At 38.1% G+C, this 17,939-nt stretch overlaps 1 protein-coding gene across 1 annotated transcript in view; it reads left to right on the top strand.

Moving 5' to 3' along the window:
* Positions 1-17,939, top strand: part of kcnh5a (potassium voltage-gated channel, subfamily H (eag-related), member 5a) — an 85,759-nt gene that overhangs the window by 7,823 nt on the left and 59,997 nt on the right. The window contains exons 3-6 of the mRNA XM_056764448.1: positions 5,511-5,617; positions 6,889-7,017; positions 13,622-13,737; positions 15,072-15,464. Coding sequence (XP_056620426.1) covers positions 5,511-5,617; positions 6,889-7,017; positions 13,622-13,737; positions 15,072-15,464 — 745 coding nt within the window. The remainder of the gene's footprint in view (positions 1-5,510; positions 5,618-6,888; positions 7,018-13,621; positions 13,738-15,071; positions 15,465-17,939) is intronic.

The raw sequence follows: 17,939 nt of genomic DNA, 5'->3' as shown, positions 1-17,939 counted from the left end.
TCTTGTATTATTTTAATTTAATAAACACTGCACGTGGATCCGCTTCCGGCCTAGTTACTCGCGTTACAGAAAGACTGACCAGCAGTCAGTCTCGTCTCCACGGCAGGGTAAGCACTCCCTCGACGACCACTTTCAGGATTTTATGGAAAATGCTCATTTCTCACATCTCCCGGATTTTGCACCTATTGACTTTTTTTGTTATGGATTAAATCAACCTAGAGGATCGCTAGCTACATTTATGGATTTCGCCGTGTTGGGGGGAAGTAAACCGGCTGAGTAAACGTTGAGGGTGGCCACCCCGGTCATTATGGCCGTGTTACCTGAGCTCACTTGCAAGATGTCCGCCAGCCCAGAGCTTGCTCTCAAGATGGCTGCCAGCCCAGAGCCCGCTCGCAGCATGGTCGCCAGTGCAGAGCCCTCTCGCAAGATGGCCGCCAACCCAGAGCCCGCTCACACCATGGCCGCTTCCGGAGGCAGCTGTTTCTAAGGTCCTGTCAGCGGAGTCTGCTATAATGGTTGTGGCTGCAGCTCTGTGTTGTGTCTGGGCACTTTCGTTCCAGACGCCACATCTAGGCTTCCTGCACTGCCTGGCCTGGCCTCCAGACCAGCCCGCGCCTCCAAGGTCCGCCACTGAACCACGGCCCAGTCCCGCCTCTGGACCAGGTCCCTCCCTATCTACCCACCTGAACTCGTTTTTTAGGAGCGCCTGGAATCCGCTTCTAGGGAGGAGGCTCTGTCACAATCCTGGCTGTGTTTTCCCTCGTGGTTTAAACTTTTATTTTGTTTTCGTGTTGTGTGCCATGTTTGTAGTCCTTTGTAGTTTTTCTTGTTAATTTGTCTCCCCAGGTGTTTCTTGTTACCTTTGTTACCCCAATGTATTTAAGCCATAGTTTCCTTTGTTTGGTGTCGGTCCTTGTGTCATGCTTTGTTTTTGTGCCTCCTTCCTTCTGTGGATTACCTCGGTTTGTTTTAACTTGTATTGTTTTCATTAAATACACACTGCACAGGGATCCGCTTCCGGCCTGGTAACTTGCGTTACAGTGACTCTCTCACTTCAGTAATGTTTACAGACAGACAGTGTCTGCATAATTGCAAAAACATATAAATTATTTTAAGCAAAAGAAAGCCCCCACAAAACGTTTCTAATGGCAACATGCTCCAGGGTGTCACTTTCTCTGCTTGAGTTCAATATTGTTTTAAAGGGATATTTCACATTCGGAGTAAATATTCTTTTATATTATTTTTTAATTATGTAGACGCCCTCTAGTCATTTCAAACCCTTATGACTATCTTTCTTTTGTAGAACACAAAAGAAGATATCTCGAAAGATCTTGGTAACAGAAAACCGTTGGTCACCATTGCTTTGCATTGGTTTTATGTCCATACAATAGAAGTCAATGGAGACCAACGGTTTTTGGTTTTGCAGAAGAAAGAAAATCACACAGGTTTAAAATGACAACAGGGTGGGTAAATGGCAATGGCAATGGAACAGTTCACTCAAAATTAAATCTGTTTGTTTCCGACCAGAACCTTTTGTAAACCTTTAAAAGATGTAATACACCGAATTGCATGGACCACATACAGTATATAAACATTTGAAAAAGAGTCATTTTGCACTGGCTTATATAGCATCCAGAACATTATTCTGAATCTCTCCTGTTGTGAAGAAAGAACGACCTGAAGGTGACAAAATGATGACAGAATTGTCATTTCGGGGTGAACTGCTCCCTTATTCCTAGAATGTGCTTAGTTTGCTACTCGGCGAGTGCGTTTGCTAACCTGGCCTCTCCCCAGAGTCTCCGCTGAGCTCCTCGTTAGCGCTAAATACACTCAGCGAGGTGCCAATCATAGGAGTAGAAATAGAAATACCAACTACAGCGATTTGGCTCTACCTACATGCAGTGATATGGATCTGCCTACAGACTGAATATGAATCCTGTGTGACTCAGGATTCAGGGGGAATTTCGACACAAATCTTCGTCGGCTAAAGCAATAAGGGCTGAAGATTTGATACTGTACACCTCAGAGCCGCTTACAGCCACTAAACCCTGTTGCACCGTAATTACCTTTGTATTTTTCGCTTTATGGAATCTGAACTGATAAGAAGATCCAAAACAAATAAAACATTTTAGAGCTGTGAGAGGTGCTAAAGGGACTGCAAAACAGCATAATCCTGACTGTAGTCATTTCCAAAAGCCAGGAATCACGTAAAAATGAAATATGTGTCCACTTGAAGATGTGATGGACATCAGATGCCAAATTAAAGGGTGAGCTAAAATGAGAATGGGAAATAGAGGTTAAGAGAAAGAGATGGAAACAAAAAGAAATGAGTGAATCAGACAGAAGGAGTGGGGCTGTAGAATAACTCCATGTTCCCCCTGAACTGTTGCAAACTGTCCTCAGCTTAAAGTATCCCCTGTGCAGAATGAAGATGCTTTTCAACAAAATAGTTTCATAAGATCTGACAATTGCCCTGGGAATGAGAACATTTCAGACTTCCACACTTTACTAAGACTACTTACGCTTCACTTTCAAGTAGGATAACTAACTCTTCTCACAGCATGAGGTGTGAGGACACGAGGAGGGGCTTGTGTAACATTCTGAAGCATGTTTTATTGGAGGATGCTAGTCAAATATATTTTTTAAAGAAATTAAATGTTTACATTACAGCACAAATCTGAGCCGACACATGACATATAGAGAAAATATTATGATATCGTGGCCATGAACAAGAATTTGTTCCTACAGTTTATTAAAACATGAGCATGGATTCCTAATTTACTAATGACTATTTTCCTAATTTTAGGTAATCATTCTCACATTTTATACATTTTGTTTCCTCATTTTACACTGTAAAAAAATCCCATTAAAAAAATGAAAATTGACCGTATTTTCTAAAATAAACTGTAACACCATGTCTACACCGGACGTGGCGACATGCGATATGAGACAATAGAACCCATTATAATTATACTTTTTGTCCATACTGGATGCGGCGCGACAAGACAATCCCATAAGAACAACCTGTATGTCGCTTCGCATCCCGCCGCAGACATGGTGCAACAAAAATCCTGTAAAAAAATATTTTTTTGCAGCTGGGAAAAACAAAAAAATGAGCTTTCGCCAGTTTTCTTGTAAATTTGCCGTCTTTTTCTGTAATTTTATGTTTTTGACCGTATTTTAAAGAAATAAATAAAAATCTGTAAAAAAACAGAACTATTCCTTTAAAAAATATATGTGGAAAAACAAAAAAAAACCATAAAAAAATCTGTAAATTTACGTATTTTCCAGTGTATTTGAACTGTGCTCAAATCATTTGGTCTCTTGTTTTAGAAAAATATCTTTGCAAATTTTTTTTTTCAATTTTGTAAGAAGGTTCCACACCATAGTCCAGCTTTAATTGTTCTTTTTATAATCAACATCAAAGTTGCTATATCAACAACAGCAGTTAATTGTTTTATCATGAAGTAGTGGTGGTTATATTAAATCGCAGACAGAAATGAAAAAACATGAGCACAATTGGCCAAAAACAAGAGAATAAATTAGTCAAATGTGGCCACGATTACCTAAAACATGGACACAATCTAAAAAAGGATAGGAATTAGCGAAATGTATTTGTAGTAGAGTAGGCGGGGCGAGACCGTGGTTCGAGTCCGGTGAGTAATTGTGAATTAGCGCCAGCTGTGCGCACACCGGGCTCGAATCACGTAGGAGATGGGAGCATAAAAGGAACGAGCGACCGGACCGTCGAAGAGAGAGGACCGGGCCCGAACTTATGTTATGTTTGTATTTATATTATGTTTTGTTCGCCGGCGGTCGTCCGTGAGGGGCCGCCGGCTGTTATATTACTTTATTAAATGTTTAAATGTTTGCCGGTTCCCGCCTCCTTCCTTCCTTTTATGGAGATTTGTTACAGTATTCATGTATAAATAAATTGAGGGAATTATAAAGTTAAAATTTTCTAAAATTTCATGTGCAGGGCTTTGAACAAATCGATATTAAAAATTAAGAATTTGTAGTGAAGTTCAACAATTCACATGTAAATTTATTTGTAACTGACTGATGTATTGGCTGTGCAGATTTATTACTAACCGCAATACATGTTAGTACCATAAACATTTTACCAAATCAGAAACAGAACACACAACATATGAACTGGGACAAATTATGTAAACAGTAATTGTATTGTAGGGACGACGTTTCTGCATTCACCGGTTTCATCAGCTTAGTAAACCAATTCAACATTATTTACAACACTAATAACAGACAATTGCGCTTATCAACAATACGGGGGAGCCTGTGAGCTAAAGTTCCTCAGTGTTGCTTTAAAATCCCCATTATTTTTTCCAATCAAATTTCTCATGCCTTTGTTAACTTGGATTTAAAACAGCATATTGGCTGAAGCATTTGTTCATTTACGCTTCTAGGGATCTGAAATTATGGCACGATGAGATCCTCTCAGCTCTTCTCTAAATTTTCCTTTTTGATAAAGATCAATCAGCCTCGGCCCATAAAACTTAAACTGTCAACAGAGGTGCCAACTTTCCCTTGAGCCACTTAAAAAACCTACAGCTTTGCCAATGTATGGCTCTCCTGTTTTTGCCAAGTGGTTAATATCCTTAGGACAACGTCATGTTGACCCTGGGACAACATTTAAATCAACCAATCAGTTTTCAGAAATAACTTAATATACAGTAAACAGTTAATTGTTAATAAACAGTTTATTTTAAATTTAATCTTCATTAGGTGCTTCTAGACCATTGTTTTTCACTTATCATTTCCCTCTGACTTTAGGGGTAAGTTTTGGTTAGGGTTGGGGTTCGGTACGGGTTTAGGTTTTATTTATAAAAATGTTGTCCTAAGGTCAACAAAATATGTTGTCCTGAGGACAACAGTCACTTGGTTAAATCAGTGTATAGTGATAATTTACTGTTTTTCAAAAAATTTTGTAAAATTTGAGTAACAATGCTGTAATAGTTGATTAAATTAGTTTTAATTTGTTTATTAAATGAGCATTTTGAGACATTCCGCTCTTTAATGGTTGTCATCAGCCATTTAAAAACCTGGATATTTATAGTATATATATATATTATTCTGTTCTAAAACTAAAGAGGTAATGACTTTATAAAGATCATATTTACAAAATTTTAATTCTCATTTGGTTTAGTTGCCTCTGTATCATGTTCCCTTCCTAATAAATAACATTAAGGGTGGATGTCGGAACTATGGCTGTTTGACCAGCCTCCCCTCTCTGTTCATGTTAAATAGAGCGTATGCAGTACCTGACAGCCCGTGTCATCAGCCACGCCCCCCAGCGCACATGCTCACTGAATTAATTGACATTGAAAGACATGATAGGGTTTATTGGGCGGACAGGTGTGTGTGCCCTCACCTAACTCTCTTTTTCTGCTCTCTCTGTTTGTCTCACTGTTTCCTCTAACATCCACTTTTCTCATCCTGCCATCTTTTTTTATACCTTTTACCCTTTTCTCTCCCCGTCCACCCGGCAGTTTCATGTACGGCGAGCTGACAGACAAGAAGACGATAGACAAAGTCAGGCAGACCTTTGATAACTATGAATCCATTTGCGTTGAAGTGCTGCTCTATAAGAAGAACAGTGAGTATTTCCAGAAATGATTGTTTGGTTAGCGTTGAGTGAGACAAATGCTTCATGCTCGAAGCTGAATAAATGAAAATGATGGCTAAAGAGAACGATACGTTTTCTCTATACCCACCTCAACTGAAGCAAAGTTAAATGGGGTCCTTGGGTTCAATGCAACGTGATGACCACGTACCCATGAAAACATAAAATAATGTTTATAGTTAATAATTATCTAACTAAAATTATTTTATGTAAATAATTAAATATGCTTACTTCAGGTTAATTCGGCTACAAGGCAACATAGCCCCATGCCCATATTTCTGTAAAGGGAGAGTTCACTTAAAAATAAAAATACTGTCATTATTTACCCTTTCATTTCATTTCATTTCAAACCTGTAAGATTTTCTTACTTCTTCAGAATACAGAAGAAGATATTCTGAAGAATTTTGGTGCACCGGAACAACAGCGATGCATTCACATGCATTGGTTTTGTGTTTATACAATTTTTCATACAATTGAAGTGAATGTTTAGTTACCAACATTCTTCAGAAAATCTTCTTTTGTGCTCTGTAGAAGAAAGTCATAGAGGTTTGAAATGACAAAAAGGTGAGCAAATAAAGACAGAATGTTGATTTTTGGACGAACTATCCCTTCAAGTTTGAATCTGCTTTTGCGTGTATAATTATATTATATTTATCAAATATGTAATCAGAATTTAAAGACATTGAAATCCCTGTGAAAGTGAACTTTTTTACTCAGTTTGATATGCCTATATTCACTTAGATTGAAACTCAGCATTCTTGCTGGTACATTTGTTCATTTACACCCCAAGGCATCTGACAGTAGGGCACAATGACGTCCTCTCTGCTCTCAGATTTTTATAACGCAGGTACTATAAAGATCAATATCCCCATGTTGCCTCCAGTCCTCCACAAGATAAAGCTATCGTGTTAAAGACCCATTAGGCACACGGGTATAGAGTAAATTCTCATACTGGTCAACGGAGGGTCCTGTTCTCAATTATCTTCCCATCTCCTTCCTCTTTCTCAATTCCCATCTCGTCTATCCTTCTCCTGTAATCTCTATTCGGCACCATAAACCCACTGTCATTGATTCCTCTTTTGTTCACCTGACACCTAACCTCCATGACATCCTCTTTCCCCCAATATTCTCTTCCTTGTTTCTTTTATATCTTCTTTTATAAATTTGTCTTTCCACATATCACTTTTCATACTCTGTCCTGCTTTCATCCCCTCCTTCTTGGTGCTTTCCTCTGTTGCTGTCAGGAACCCCTGTGTGGCTCTACATGCAGGTGGCCCCCATCAGGAACGAGAACGATAAAGTGGTCCTGTTCCTCTGCACGTTCAAGGATATCACTGTCTTCAAGCAGCCCATTGAAGATGAAACCACCAGAGGTAAGAACTTTATGCTGATTTTGCTCCGTCTTTGCCAAACAGTACGGCTCAAGTACAGTATATCTTCATAAACATCATTCCTCTTAAAGCAATAGTTCACCCCCCCAAGAAACTGTCATCTGTCATCAACTCACCCTCTTGTCATTCCAAACCTGTATTTTTTTCCTCTGCTTAACACAAAATAAGAAATTTTGAAGAATTTTGGTACACCAAACAACACCGGTACCATTTCTATCGTACAGACACAAAACCAATGCAACATTCTTCAAAATATCTTCTTTTGTGTTCTACATAAGAAAGAAAGTCATACAGGTTTAATGTGCCAAATGGGTTAGTAAATGATTCAATATTGGGTGAATTATCTCTTTAACTTGACATTATACAGGATATAATTCAGAAATCAGAAAGAGCTTTATTGCCAAGTATATTTGCGCATACGAGGAATTTGTTTTGATAAAGGAAGCATCAAGTAGACCAAGAATAGAATACAATAAACAACAATAAAATATACATTTATGCAGCATAAAGGAATACCATTTACACAAAATAGAATTAAAAAGATAGGGTATTATCAGGTGGATATTATTAGAAATGCTCATTTTATTATTGCACAAAGTTAATAATTGCCTGTTGGGTACATTTACATTTACACATTTGGCAGACGCTTTTATCCAAAGCAACTTACATTTCATGAAACTATACATTTGTATTTGCAATGCCTGGGATTCAAACCCATGACCTTGACGTTGCTAGCGCCATGCTTTAACTACAGAGCTACAGAGTACAGCAACGCGCAATGTAGAACAATTAATTTGGCATTATTATTAATTTGATAATTTGATCAAGTGGCCATTGTTACAACAACTCGTTTTTAAATTAAACAAATCAATACCGTGGCTGGAAGAACACACTTATTACTTCATATTTTTTATGAGACTGGGCTTATTTGTCTGTCACCCCCTTGAAGCTGCTCAAGTGCCCCCTGTGGTATCTATAACCTCTGGTGGAAAATCATTGCTCTGCACAGCTTCCGTCTGTCTTTGGCTTTTCAGCTTTGTATGTTGTTTGTTAAATAAAATAAGCTTACAACTAAAGATGGATTTGGCCGTGAGATTTATTAGATCTAAGTATAAGTGCACACTTGTTCTCTTTGTGCCTTCAATAGCTGTTTTTACACAACACAAAAGACCATTGCCAGTTCAATGGAATCCATTTTTAACCAAGCTTGTGTGGTTGTGTGGAGAGTGTGTTAGCACAGCAGCTCTCGTCAGTGTAATGAGACCGACAAGCTGTCACTTTATGTTCGGGATTGCTGTATAAGGCGTGTGGTGGAGTAAACTGTGGAGCATTCCATGTGTATCTTTGGATACATGATTGATGGCCATTGTCATATCCCAATTTTTCCCCTCCATTTACTCCCTCTCTTTCTGTCTATATCAGCTTCCGTTTTTATAAGTTTTAACCAGTGGCTATTTTTCTTGTCAAATTGTGGCATTGCTAAACTGAAGTGCTTGTCCTTTGACAGTGATTCTGGACCACACTGGATCTCTTGAAACACACACACACATTTGGAATGTCCCTTTAGAGACCAGATATCAGTTTCTGGCGTTTAGTGGCAGGGCACCTGTGCCCGGGTGAGGTTGCTGTCAGTGGGTGTGCAAATACTTCACATTCACACTCTCGTTGATATCCAATCGGATGGATGGGAAGATTTGGGGTTAAGATAGAGGACTCATTCTCAAATGAACTGGTAGAGCTGAAATTAACTAGTAGATCAAATCTTCTTAAACAGTCTTTCGTGCAATGAACGATAGAGCCTTTTTGGTAACTCTTGTACTGATCTAAAGCTTATTGGCTCATAAAAAAATCTACGAAGAACAAAAATGCAAATCTAATAGTTATAATAGCTGCATGTTGAATATTAAAATTATTTATGAGAATGAAATGTTGTTTTTCCACAGTAAAAATAGTTTTTCTGTTATATCTGGTAAAAGTTACTTCATTTCAACCATGTCTTTTACATCATTGATTTTACGTCAAAATCATTGCTGTAACTTTAATGTATCAGGCACGTTTCTTTAAAAAAATATTATGCATCACAGGTGATTGGATACACACTACTTTGGCAGAGATGACCTTCAACTGTACCTGCATAGAATATTTAAACTATGTGTGACATCACACAGAGCCACAAACACTCTATCAGACGCTTAAATCATCTACAGCGATTAGTTTGTAAATCAAGAACTATTTGCCCTTATCAAAATGTTAATCTATGCTGCTTGTGACCCTTGATGCACTAATACATAACACCACAATCAGATTATGCATAGGCTGGCACATGGCCTTGTTTGGTAAATACGAGAGCTGTTGATCTAAAGGGGCATTTGTTAAACGTCACACACCAGGTGTGGGTTAAATATTGCTTCATGAATAGCTCATGTCAAATGACAAATGAGAGAGTCGTTATACTGATATAATGATGATGTTTAACCCTTAACTTTATTATATTGACCTAACGTGACCCGAGAAGTTGTAGGTGGGGTACATCTATTAGAGAAGTCAATGGGGGTGTGCAGTCACAGACTCCTGACCGGAAGGTTGCGGGCTCTATTCCCAGGGCTGGGTGTAACTACTGAGGTGCCCTTGAGCAAGGCTCTGTAGCCCTGTTTGCTCCCCGGACGCTGCAGTGATAGCTGCCCACTGCTACGGGTGTATGTGTGTTCAGGATTTGCTGGATGTGTTAAATGCAGAGATCACATTTCGGGTATGGGTCACCATATCTGACAAATAAATCACTTTCTTTCACTTTCAATAAGAAGTAAAAGGGATCTTAAAGCTCTTGAAGGGCTAGTTCACCCAAAAATGAAAATGCTGTCATCATTTACTCACCCTCTTGCCATTTCAAACCAGTATAAATTTTTTTCACAACACAAGAAGGAGATATTTTGAAAATTTTGGTAAACGAACAATGGCCTTACCCATTGACTTACCCATTGACTGGCTTTGTGTCAATACAATAGAAGTGAATGGATACCGCCATTGTTTGGTTACCAACATTCTTCAAAATATCTTCTTTTGTGTTCTGCTAAAGAAAGAAAGGAAGTCATAAAGGTTTGAAATGACAAGAGTAAAAATCAGTGAATAATCAAAAGAGTTTTTATTTTATTATCAAGTCAATTGCTGTTTGCTTCAGGGTGCATAAAAAGAGGCAGAGGGTATAAGCTGGATTCCATAATGAAATGGATGAAATGATATGCTGTTACACTTTTAAGCTTCTGTTTTTAATGAAAGTAAATGATAGTCAATAAACAGCCTATATCTATGCAAAATTTGAAAACTTTTACATGTAATGGAAAGTTTCCTCTACCCCTCCAGCCAAAAGGGATCCATTTATGATATTTTTAGTTGGACAAACATCTTTTTGCTATCTGATTTCACAGCTCGGCTCCAAACACATAGGGAAGAGTTTATCATTAAATAATAAAGTACATTTTGGTCTGTTTCTCACGTAAACCTACGGTACGACTACATAACACTTTACACAAAACACTATTTGATATTTCTGTTTTATTTACATGACTGGAGCTTCTTGCAATTAGTTGTATAATAAAGCTCTCCCCTGCCTAGAGCTTCGGTCCTTGTGACCCAATACCTCTGGGGGAAAAAGAGATTTAGGCAGAAGTGTGTGTAGTCATGCAGGTTTCCATGTAATTTGCTCCCAAAGGACACAGGAATCCTATTGGAATAGATTTTGCCCATCCATGAAATATGCAAAGCATCTGCGTATCAAGAATTCAACATAAGACATCAGTATTCCCAGTCCTGTAGGGGAGTTTGTTTATGTTTTTCTCCAGAGTTTAAATTATCTCTGAATATTTTTTTAAACCACAGGTGAGAATGTATCCTCTTTCTCAGAGATGGTTTCTTACCACAATCACAGTGAAATCGCAGTTATTTCATTGATGGTGACTTACCCAGAGGGGCACAAACTTCTGATAATAGCAAATAATAGAGCAAAATAAGGAATGAAGATGGGCGCCATGGCAACAGTGAAACCCGATGAGATCCTTCCAGATCTTTCTCTAAGCATCTGATAGTCACCTGGAAAGGATGCTCAACCCCGCAAACAGCCTTTAGCTTCTCAGCACTGACACCAAGATAAATTGAGAGCTAACTAGCAGAAGTCCCAATGGGAACGTGGTTAGCAAAAAACTTCCCTCAACAGGAAAGAGGAATTGGTGTTTATGCTCTGTTACATCCTGTAAGTTCAGTGCTGTAGATCTTTTGTATTCGCAGTTCTTTGTTGTCTCCTATGTTTTCATTTATACAGACATTGCACTCTTGCAGACCTTGCAGACACTCATTGGCCCGATTTGGTGGATTTGGCAAACATGGGTTTAATTGTAACTCAGGGCTATGTTCTATAACCAATTGTTTTATGGAATGCTCTACTTAGGCAGGATCTTGTTTTGTAATGTTGTAAAAAATCCAGCGACATTATCTTGGGTGATTTATATAATTCCTACAAATTGGATTGGAATTGACACAATATATGCTGAAATGCTGAAAGGCGTCTATATTTTTTTCTGCGTCGGTAAAAAAGGTGCTTCAAAAGGTTCTTTGATCCCACAGAAGAACCTTTTGGTTCCATATTGAACCTTTAACATTTGAAGAACCTTTCTGTTACACAAATGGTTCTTTGTGGCAAAAAAATTCTTCAGATTATATAAATGTAACAAAGAGATGGTTGAAGAACCTTTGACTGAATGGTTCTTTGTGGAACCAAAAATGGTTCTGCTATGGCATTGATGTTAAGAACCTTTTAAGAATCTTTATTTTTATGAATGTATATAATTATTTTTAAATTGAATTGAAACTCTTCTTGTGTATGCTAGGTTTTGTCGAGCTTTAGATTGTGTTAATGTGGGTAGGCACTGCAGTTCTGTTTGGTAATCTTTCGCCAGATGTGGTGCGTTTGGGAAAACATATGTTCCATTGTAGCTTCGGTCTGAGACTTTGCTCTGAGGCTGTGTGATGGCCAAACAGGGACCTCTCTGGGGCTTTACCTCGTGGCCGCACTGTGCTGGCTACCTAGCACTGTTTTTGCCCTATGGGACGGCCAAATCTGGAGGAAGCCTCAGGAGTCATGTGCATCCAAAATCTTTTCATCTTTTATGAATCAATTTACACTACACTAAGTCTTATTGTTGTATTCCAGTACAAATGCCTGCTACACCTCGAGTCCTTAACTTGAATGTAGCATGTTTGTTCTTTCTGATATAAAATGCTGAAAAGGCATGAACAGACCAGCGTGCTATTTTTTATTCAGCCTACCAATAAGTGCACACGGCTGACTTCCCCTACTTATCCCCTCACTGAGTTCATTGTTCATGTGGCCGTGCAGAAAGACGTTCTCTCTGTGTGCTTGTTGTAACGAAGAGAGGCCCAGTGTTATCAGACTTTCTTGGGTCCTGTACTGTTGTGTTAGAACATTCATGTGATGTGACTTAATGGGCGCTTAACCTCTTTTCCCACCCAGCAAACCTTTAAAAAAATGCTGTCTCTCATGAAAGCTAAATGAAAAGTATGTTCTGTTTCATGAAGAAATTATGAGTAGAGTGAGTCATAAGAATGGTTAGTCTAGTTAAAAGGATAGTTCCCCAAAAAATGAAAATTCTGTAACGGATTACTCACCCTCAAGTTTTGCCAAACCTGTATGACTTCTGCAGAACACAAAAGAAGATATTTTGAAGAACATTGGTCGCCGAACAACATTGACTACCATTGTATGATATTGTATGATATATACCACTGAGATATTTCAGAAAAAAATATCTTCTTTTATGTTCCACCTATAGAGTCATATAGGTATTGAACAACAAGAAGGTGAAGAAATGATGACAGAATTTTATTTTGGGGTGATCCCTTTAAATCTAATGATATTGTTCTACCTGTATGGTGAGGAAACTTACACGTTTTTCTGTACCGTGCGTACATTGTTTAATGATAAACTTATATTTTTGAGTAGTTGTTTGATGAAGATCTTCATTGGGATAAGACAGTTTCCTGTGTAGGACTCAAGTGACCCAACTGACTTTGGGGCATTGAGCTCAAAGGAGAAACTTCACACCAGTTAAATATTAATGAAATGCTGTGACTTCAAAAGATGCTCCTCGTTGGACGCAACTTCTGTTCTCTTCATGTCTCCGACATGTCATGATGCATTTCATTATAAAGTCATAAAGAAACCCAAAATCCCCAACAGTTACTGTTTTTGCAAAGAACGGTGAACAGAAGAGGAAACATTAGACATAACGCATTCACAGGATGTAGAAGAGGGGAAATGGGTTGTTTTTGCAATGGAACCTTTGAGACAAAAAAGGGAGATTCAAGAGAAAATTTTCATCAGTGTTCACTTTCAACTGGCTTTAGTAGAGAAGGTAGTTGAACTTCCCTCAGTGGAAATCAATAAGGTTTTGGAGCCCTGCTAGTTACAATATAGAAAAGTGAGTTTGTGATCATTTGAAGGGAAATGAAAAAGACGGGACCAAGAAGCGGGCCAAGTTCCTATTGCATTATTGTTTTTCTTTCCATGTTGTAGGATGGACCAAGTTTGCTAGGCTAACCAGGGCATTAACAAACAGCCGGAGTACACTGCAGCAGCTTGCACCTGTGAACAAGACCGAGGTCAGCCACAAGCACTCACGACTGGCAGAGGTGAGCATCTAAACTTCACCAGATAGGTTTTTTTAGTGAGAAGGTCTTGTAGCAGGTTAATCATGTTTTCTATCCCCTTACCTTAAAGGTACAGTACACCCGAACGTCATACAAACCTATTGCCATTATTTTTGAGCATACCAAAATCGTTGAAATTGTTTTGTGAGGCCATTGTTATAAAATTGACATTCAATTGTTTATAAATATTTATAAAGCTATTTTGCTCACAAAGATTATAGGCTTGACCCACTCACGCATATTGACACACAAAAGAGGTCAGTCGTCTTCTCTTACTGTCTTTGTACTGCTACAACCCACACATAGCAGAAATACAGTAGTTAGTCTGACTTCATTTTTATTATCGTAAACTTTGCTGCCCAATGACTGCTGATGTAAGCTCTATGTCTCTTTAAGTCTTTGGTGTATTATTTCTTATAGTGCCTTTTAAACATTAACAGTGTCTTAATTCACGATGCGTATGCTTACAGTGAATGATTTTGGAGAAGGGAAAGACCTGCTTGGGTCAGCATTAATTTTTAGCCCCTCATCTTTCATCTCAGTCCCCTTAAAATATTAAACTATTTCGGTTATACAGTGATGGTAAAATGGTGATTGTCTGATCAGTTTTTACATTGGTACACTAAAAGAACAACTGTAGGATTTACTTAATTTTGTGTTAATATGCACACAATTTTTTTAGATTAAAATTTACTTTAGAAAGTAAGTGCGCAAACGTGAGACAATTTTTTTAGGTATAATTTTGTAAATAAACTGCAAGATTATGCAAATTGACAAATGAAAAAATCCTACAAGTTTTTTTAGTGTGAATAAGGAAAGACTGATCAGACATAACCTTTATTTTACCATCACTGTACAACTGAATGAGTTGGGGGACTGAGATGAAAGTTAAAACATTTTTAAAGTAAGTTTAAAAAAAGTGTTTTTTTGTCAATGTAGGATTTACCTTTTTGTGTTAATTTTTCATAATATTTGCACACAGTTTTCTTTTATTAAAAATTTAACATTTTTTGTCACTGTTTGCAGGCAGTTTATTTATGCCAAATTTTATTAAAAAACTGTGTGAAAATGAACACAACAAAAATTACGTAAATGCTACTAGTTGTTTTTTGTAGAAAACAATGGCAGAAAATTATATGAAATGATAAGTTATGAACACTCTTGTTTCTTTGAATGTTTCAAATAAATTGCAACCAATCTTTCACAAAAATAAAATAAAATGATATAATTTTATTAATTCATATTAATATTCATTAGAAAAAAGTCATTAGTTGAGATTCAAGCTTTCAACCTTTTAAACTTTTTCTGTTTCAAAGGCTCTTCAGCTAGGCTCCGACATTCTTCCTCAATACAAGCAAGAGGCTCCTAAAACTCCACCTCACATCATCCTGCACTACTGCACCTTTAAGACCACATGGGACTGGGTCATTCTCATCCTCACCTTCTACACAGCCATCATGGTTCCCTACAATGTCTCCTTTAAGACCAAACAAAACAACCTGGTGTGGTTGGTTCTGGACAGCGTGGTGGACGTAATATTCCTTGTGGATATTGTGTTGAACTTCCATACCACTTTTGTGGGTCCTGGAGGGGAGGTTATATCTGACCCAAAGCTCATACGTATGAACTACTTGAAGACCTGGTTTGTCATAGACCTGCTTTCTTGCCTGCCCTATGACATCATCAACGCCTTTGAAAACGTGGATGAGGTAAGCACAACGTTGCTTAGACACATAGCAAATAAAATGGTGGGGATAGTGAGAGACTATACTCGTGAAAGTATAATTCAAGAAATATTGCAATGTTTCCTCCTGATATCGTTTACTTTCCACATTATGTTTTTCATTCAAATTAATGCTGAGCAAAAACCTTTTGAGTGGTTATTGTTTCACAATCCATTCGATCAGATGTAACACATCTGATTGATCTCAAAAGACCCCGATGAAAAAGCAAAATTTAATAAACCTTTCTTCTTTGCTTTTATTACCACTGAAGTTATGTTTATGCAGTATTCCAATTAAATTGTCCCTTCCCAGCCTTTGCATTATAATGAATTCTCCTCCATGTTGCTAAAGGTGATTATTCATCTCTGAATCTTGTTTGTGGTAATTACAGTTTGCGCAGGACTTCTCCAGAATAGATTTCTATGAGGACAGAAATGCGGCTCACATTCCTTTATCTTTCGTGTGTGTGCTCGAAGTTGTGTGTATGTGCAACGCTTTATTTTCTTCGCTGGAAAAAGTAAAATTTAGACCTATCAACTCTCACCTAGACCCCTCCATTACTGAATCAGATCCACTGGCTGTAACTGTGCCCTGAAAACAATATTCATTATTGCCATCACTTTCCAAATCAGTTGATTTGCAAGGCGCTGGGCATTAGCTTAAATGATTCCAACCCAGCTAGACAGTTTGATGATAAGTGGGCTGGTGGAATTGCTGTGGTCTGTGTAGATCTATGTTTTAAGCAGAGGCTGGGATGGAGTTTCTTTGAGCTGAAGAACATGAGACCCTATGATGACTTGCATTGTACGGAGCTGCTGCGGTGTATTGTGGCCACCGGGGCAGCATATGCCAAACCAGAGAATGTTTTCTTTTACGTGGCTGCTTAGAGATTCTTTTCTTGAATGATAAGTGCTCCTAAAAGAAATCACAGTCTGGCGGTGCTCAGAAAACTTTTACACTTGTGTTTTGAGTACAAAGACTTCTTAAAGGGGTTCATATGGCATGAATACAAGTTTTTCTGTTTCTTTGGTGTGTGATAAGCGAATGCTCACCCAGACTGGTCTGAAACGCCTCGTGTAACCACACCCCCACAAATCTATGTCAGTTTGTGGTATGATTTGACTACGACCGCCCAAATGTATACGCAAGTAAGATGGTTGTACCTGTCAGTACAATTGCTCTGGAACCTGATGTTCCAAATATGGTAAGAGGCGTTACATTTCCGTCACACGCTAGCAGTATTCGACCAATCACTACGCACTGGTTAACTGGCCAATCAAAGCACACCTCGCTTATCAGAGCGATGAGCTTTGTAAAAAGTCTGCGGGTTTCAGAGAGGCGGGGCAGAGAGGAGATACAAACATGCACGATATGTGAAAAAAACATCATTTTTTAACCCTAAATTGTGTATTTACATTGCATTACATCTAAAACAAACAATAATATTCATTTCTGCCCTGTCATGTGACCCCCTTAAAAGCGTTTTTCTGCTTCTGTGTACTTAAAGTTTTCCCAGAAGGATCATTGGGAGCTTTTACTCACCATATTCATATTTTATGTCGTTTTATTTGTCTTAAGGCAACTGTGCAGCTTATATGAAAAGCTGAGAGAAAAGTGCTAATCCCCACAAACTTTAAATGGGCGCTGTTGACGAAATGACGTCAGGTTCTGTTGGGATGCTTTTAACATTCTGAGAGAAATACGATTTGCCTTCTTTACAGTAGTAATCTCAGAATGCAATATATGAGATATTTATCCAATAGAAAGACTTTTCAGTTTCTTACTCGTTCCCATCAGTTCACGGTTGCCCGGCAACGGCTATCATCCCAATGTCCTACTGTTGTCAGAATGCATTAATTTTTTGCCTTATTGGAAGGCTATAAAACCCCAAATCTGCCGTGTTCCTGTATTTCAATAAAAACTTTTTGTGGTTTTGAGACTGTGCAAGCTCATCTGTATCAGCCTGGATGTGCGTATTACGTGGTTGAGATAGAAACATGTTTAAAAAGCATGTACGGAGTTCAGCTTGGGTCTCAGATTTTTGATCTGTGGTTTATAGAGAGGCGAGATGAACAAAAGAGAATCTTAGTTTGTTTTAGCATCTTCTGTATTCTTTGTGATTTGATGGTAATTCTCTGATGACACTAGCAACATTTTTCTTTCAAAATACAGCTCAAAACATACCTGTTCCCCATCTATTTGACTAACCAATAATAATCTATGTCTTGTGTCTAAAAAAAATCTTCCTAGTTGCATGGCCTTGAAAATTAAAGGTACTGTTTATGGTGTTGACAAAATGTTTATATGTTCTTCTACTTGTAAATCGCTTTGGATAAAAGCGTCTGCCAAATAATTTAATGTAATGTATTCATTTTGGACATTTTTGAATCAACATAATATTTAGACATAAGTGGGGTGTAAAGAAATACACAAGTTTAAAAGCAAATAAACATTTGTCTA

Source organism: Triplophysa dalaica, chromosome 13 (assembly GCF_015846415.1).
Source record: "Triplophysa dalaica isolate WHDGS20190420 chromosome 13, ASM1584641v1, whole genome shotgun sequence".
Classification (NCBI taxonomy): Eukaryota; Metazoa; Chordata; class Actinopteri; order Cypriniformes; family Nemacheilidae; genus Triplophysa; species Triplophysa dalaica.
Note: the sequence above shows the minus strand (reverse complement) of the source record. Positions and strands in the feature narration are given on the sequence as shown.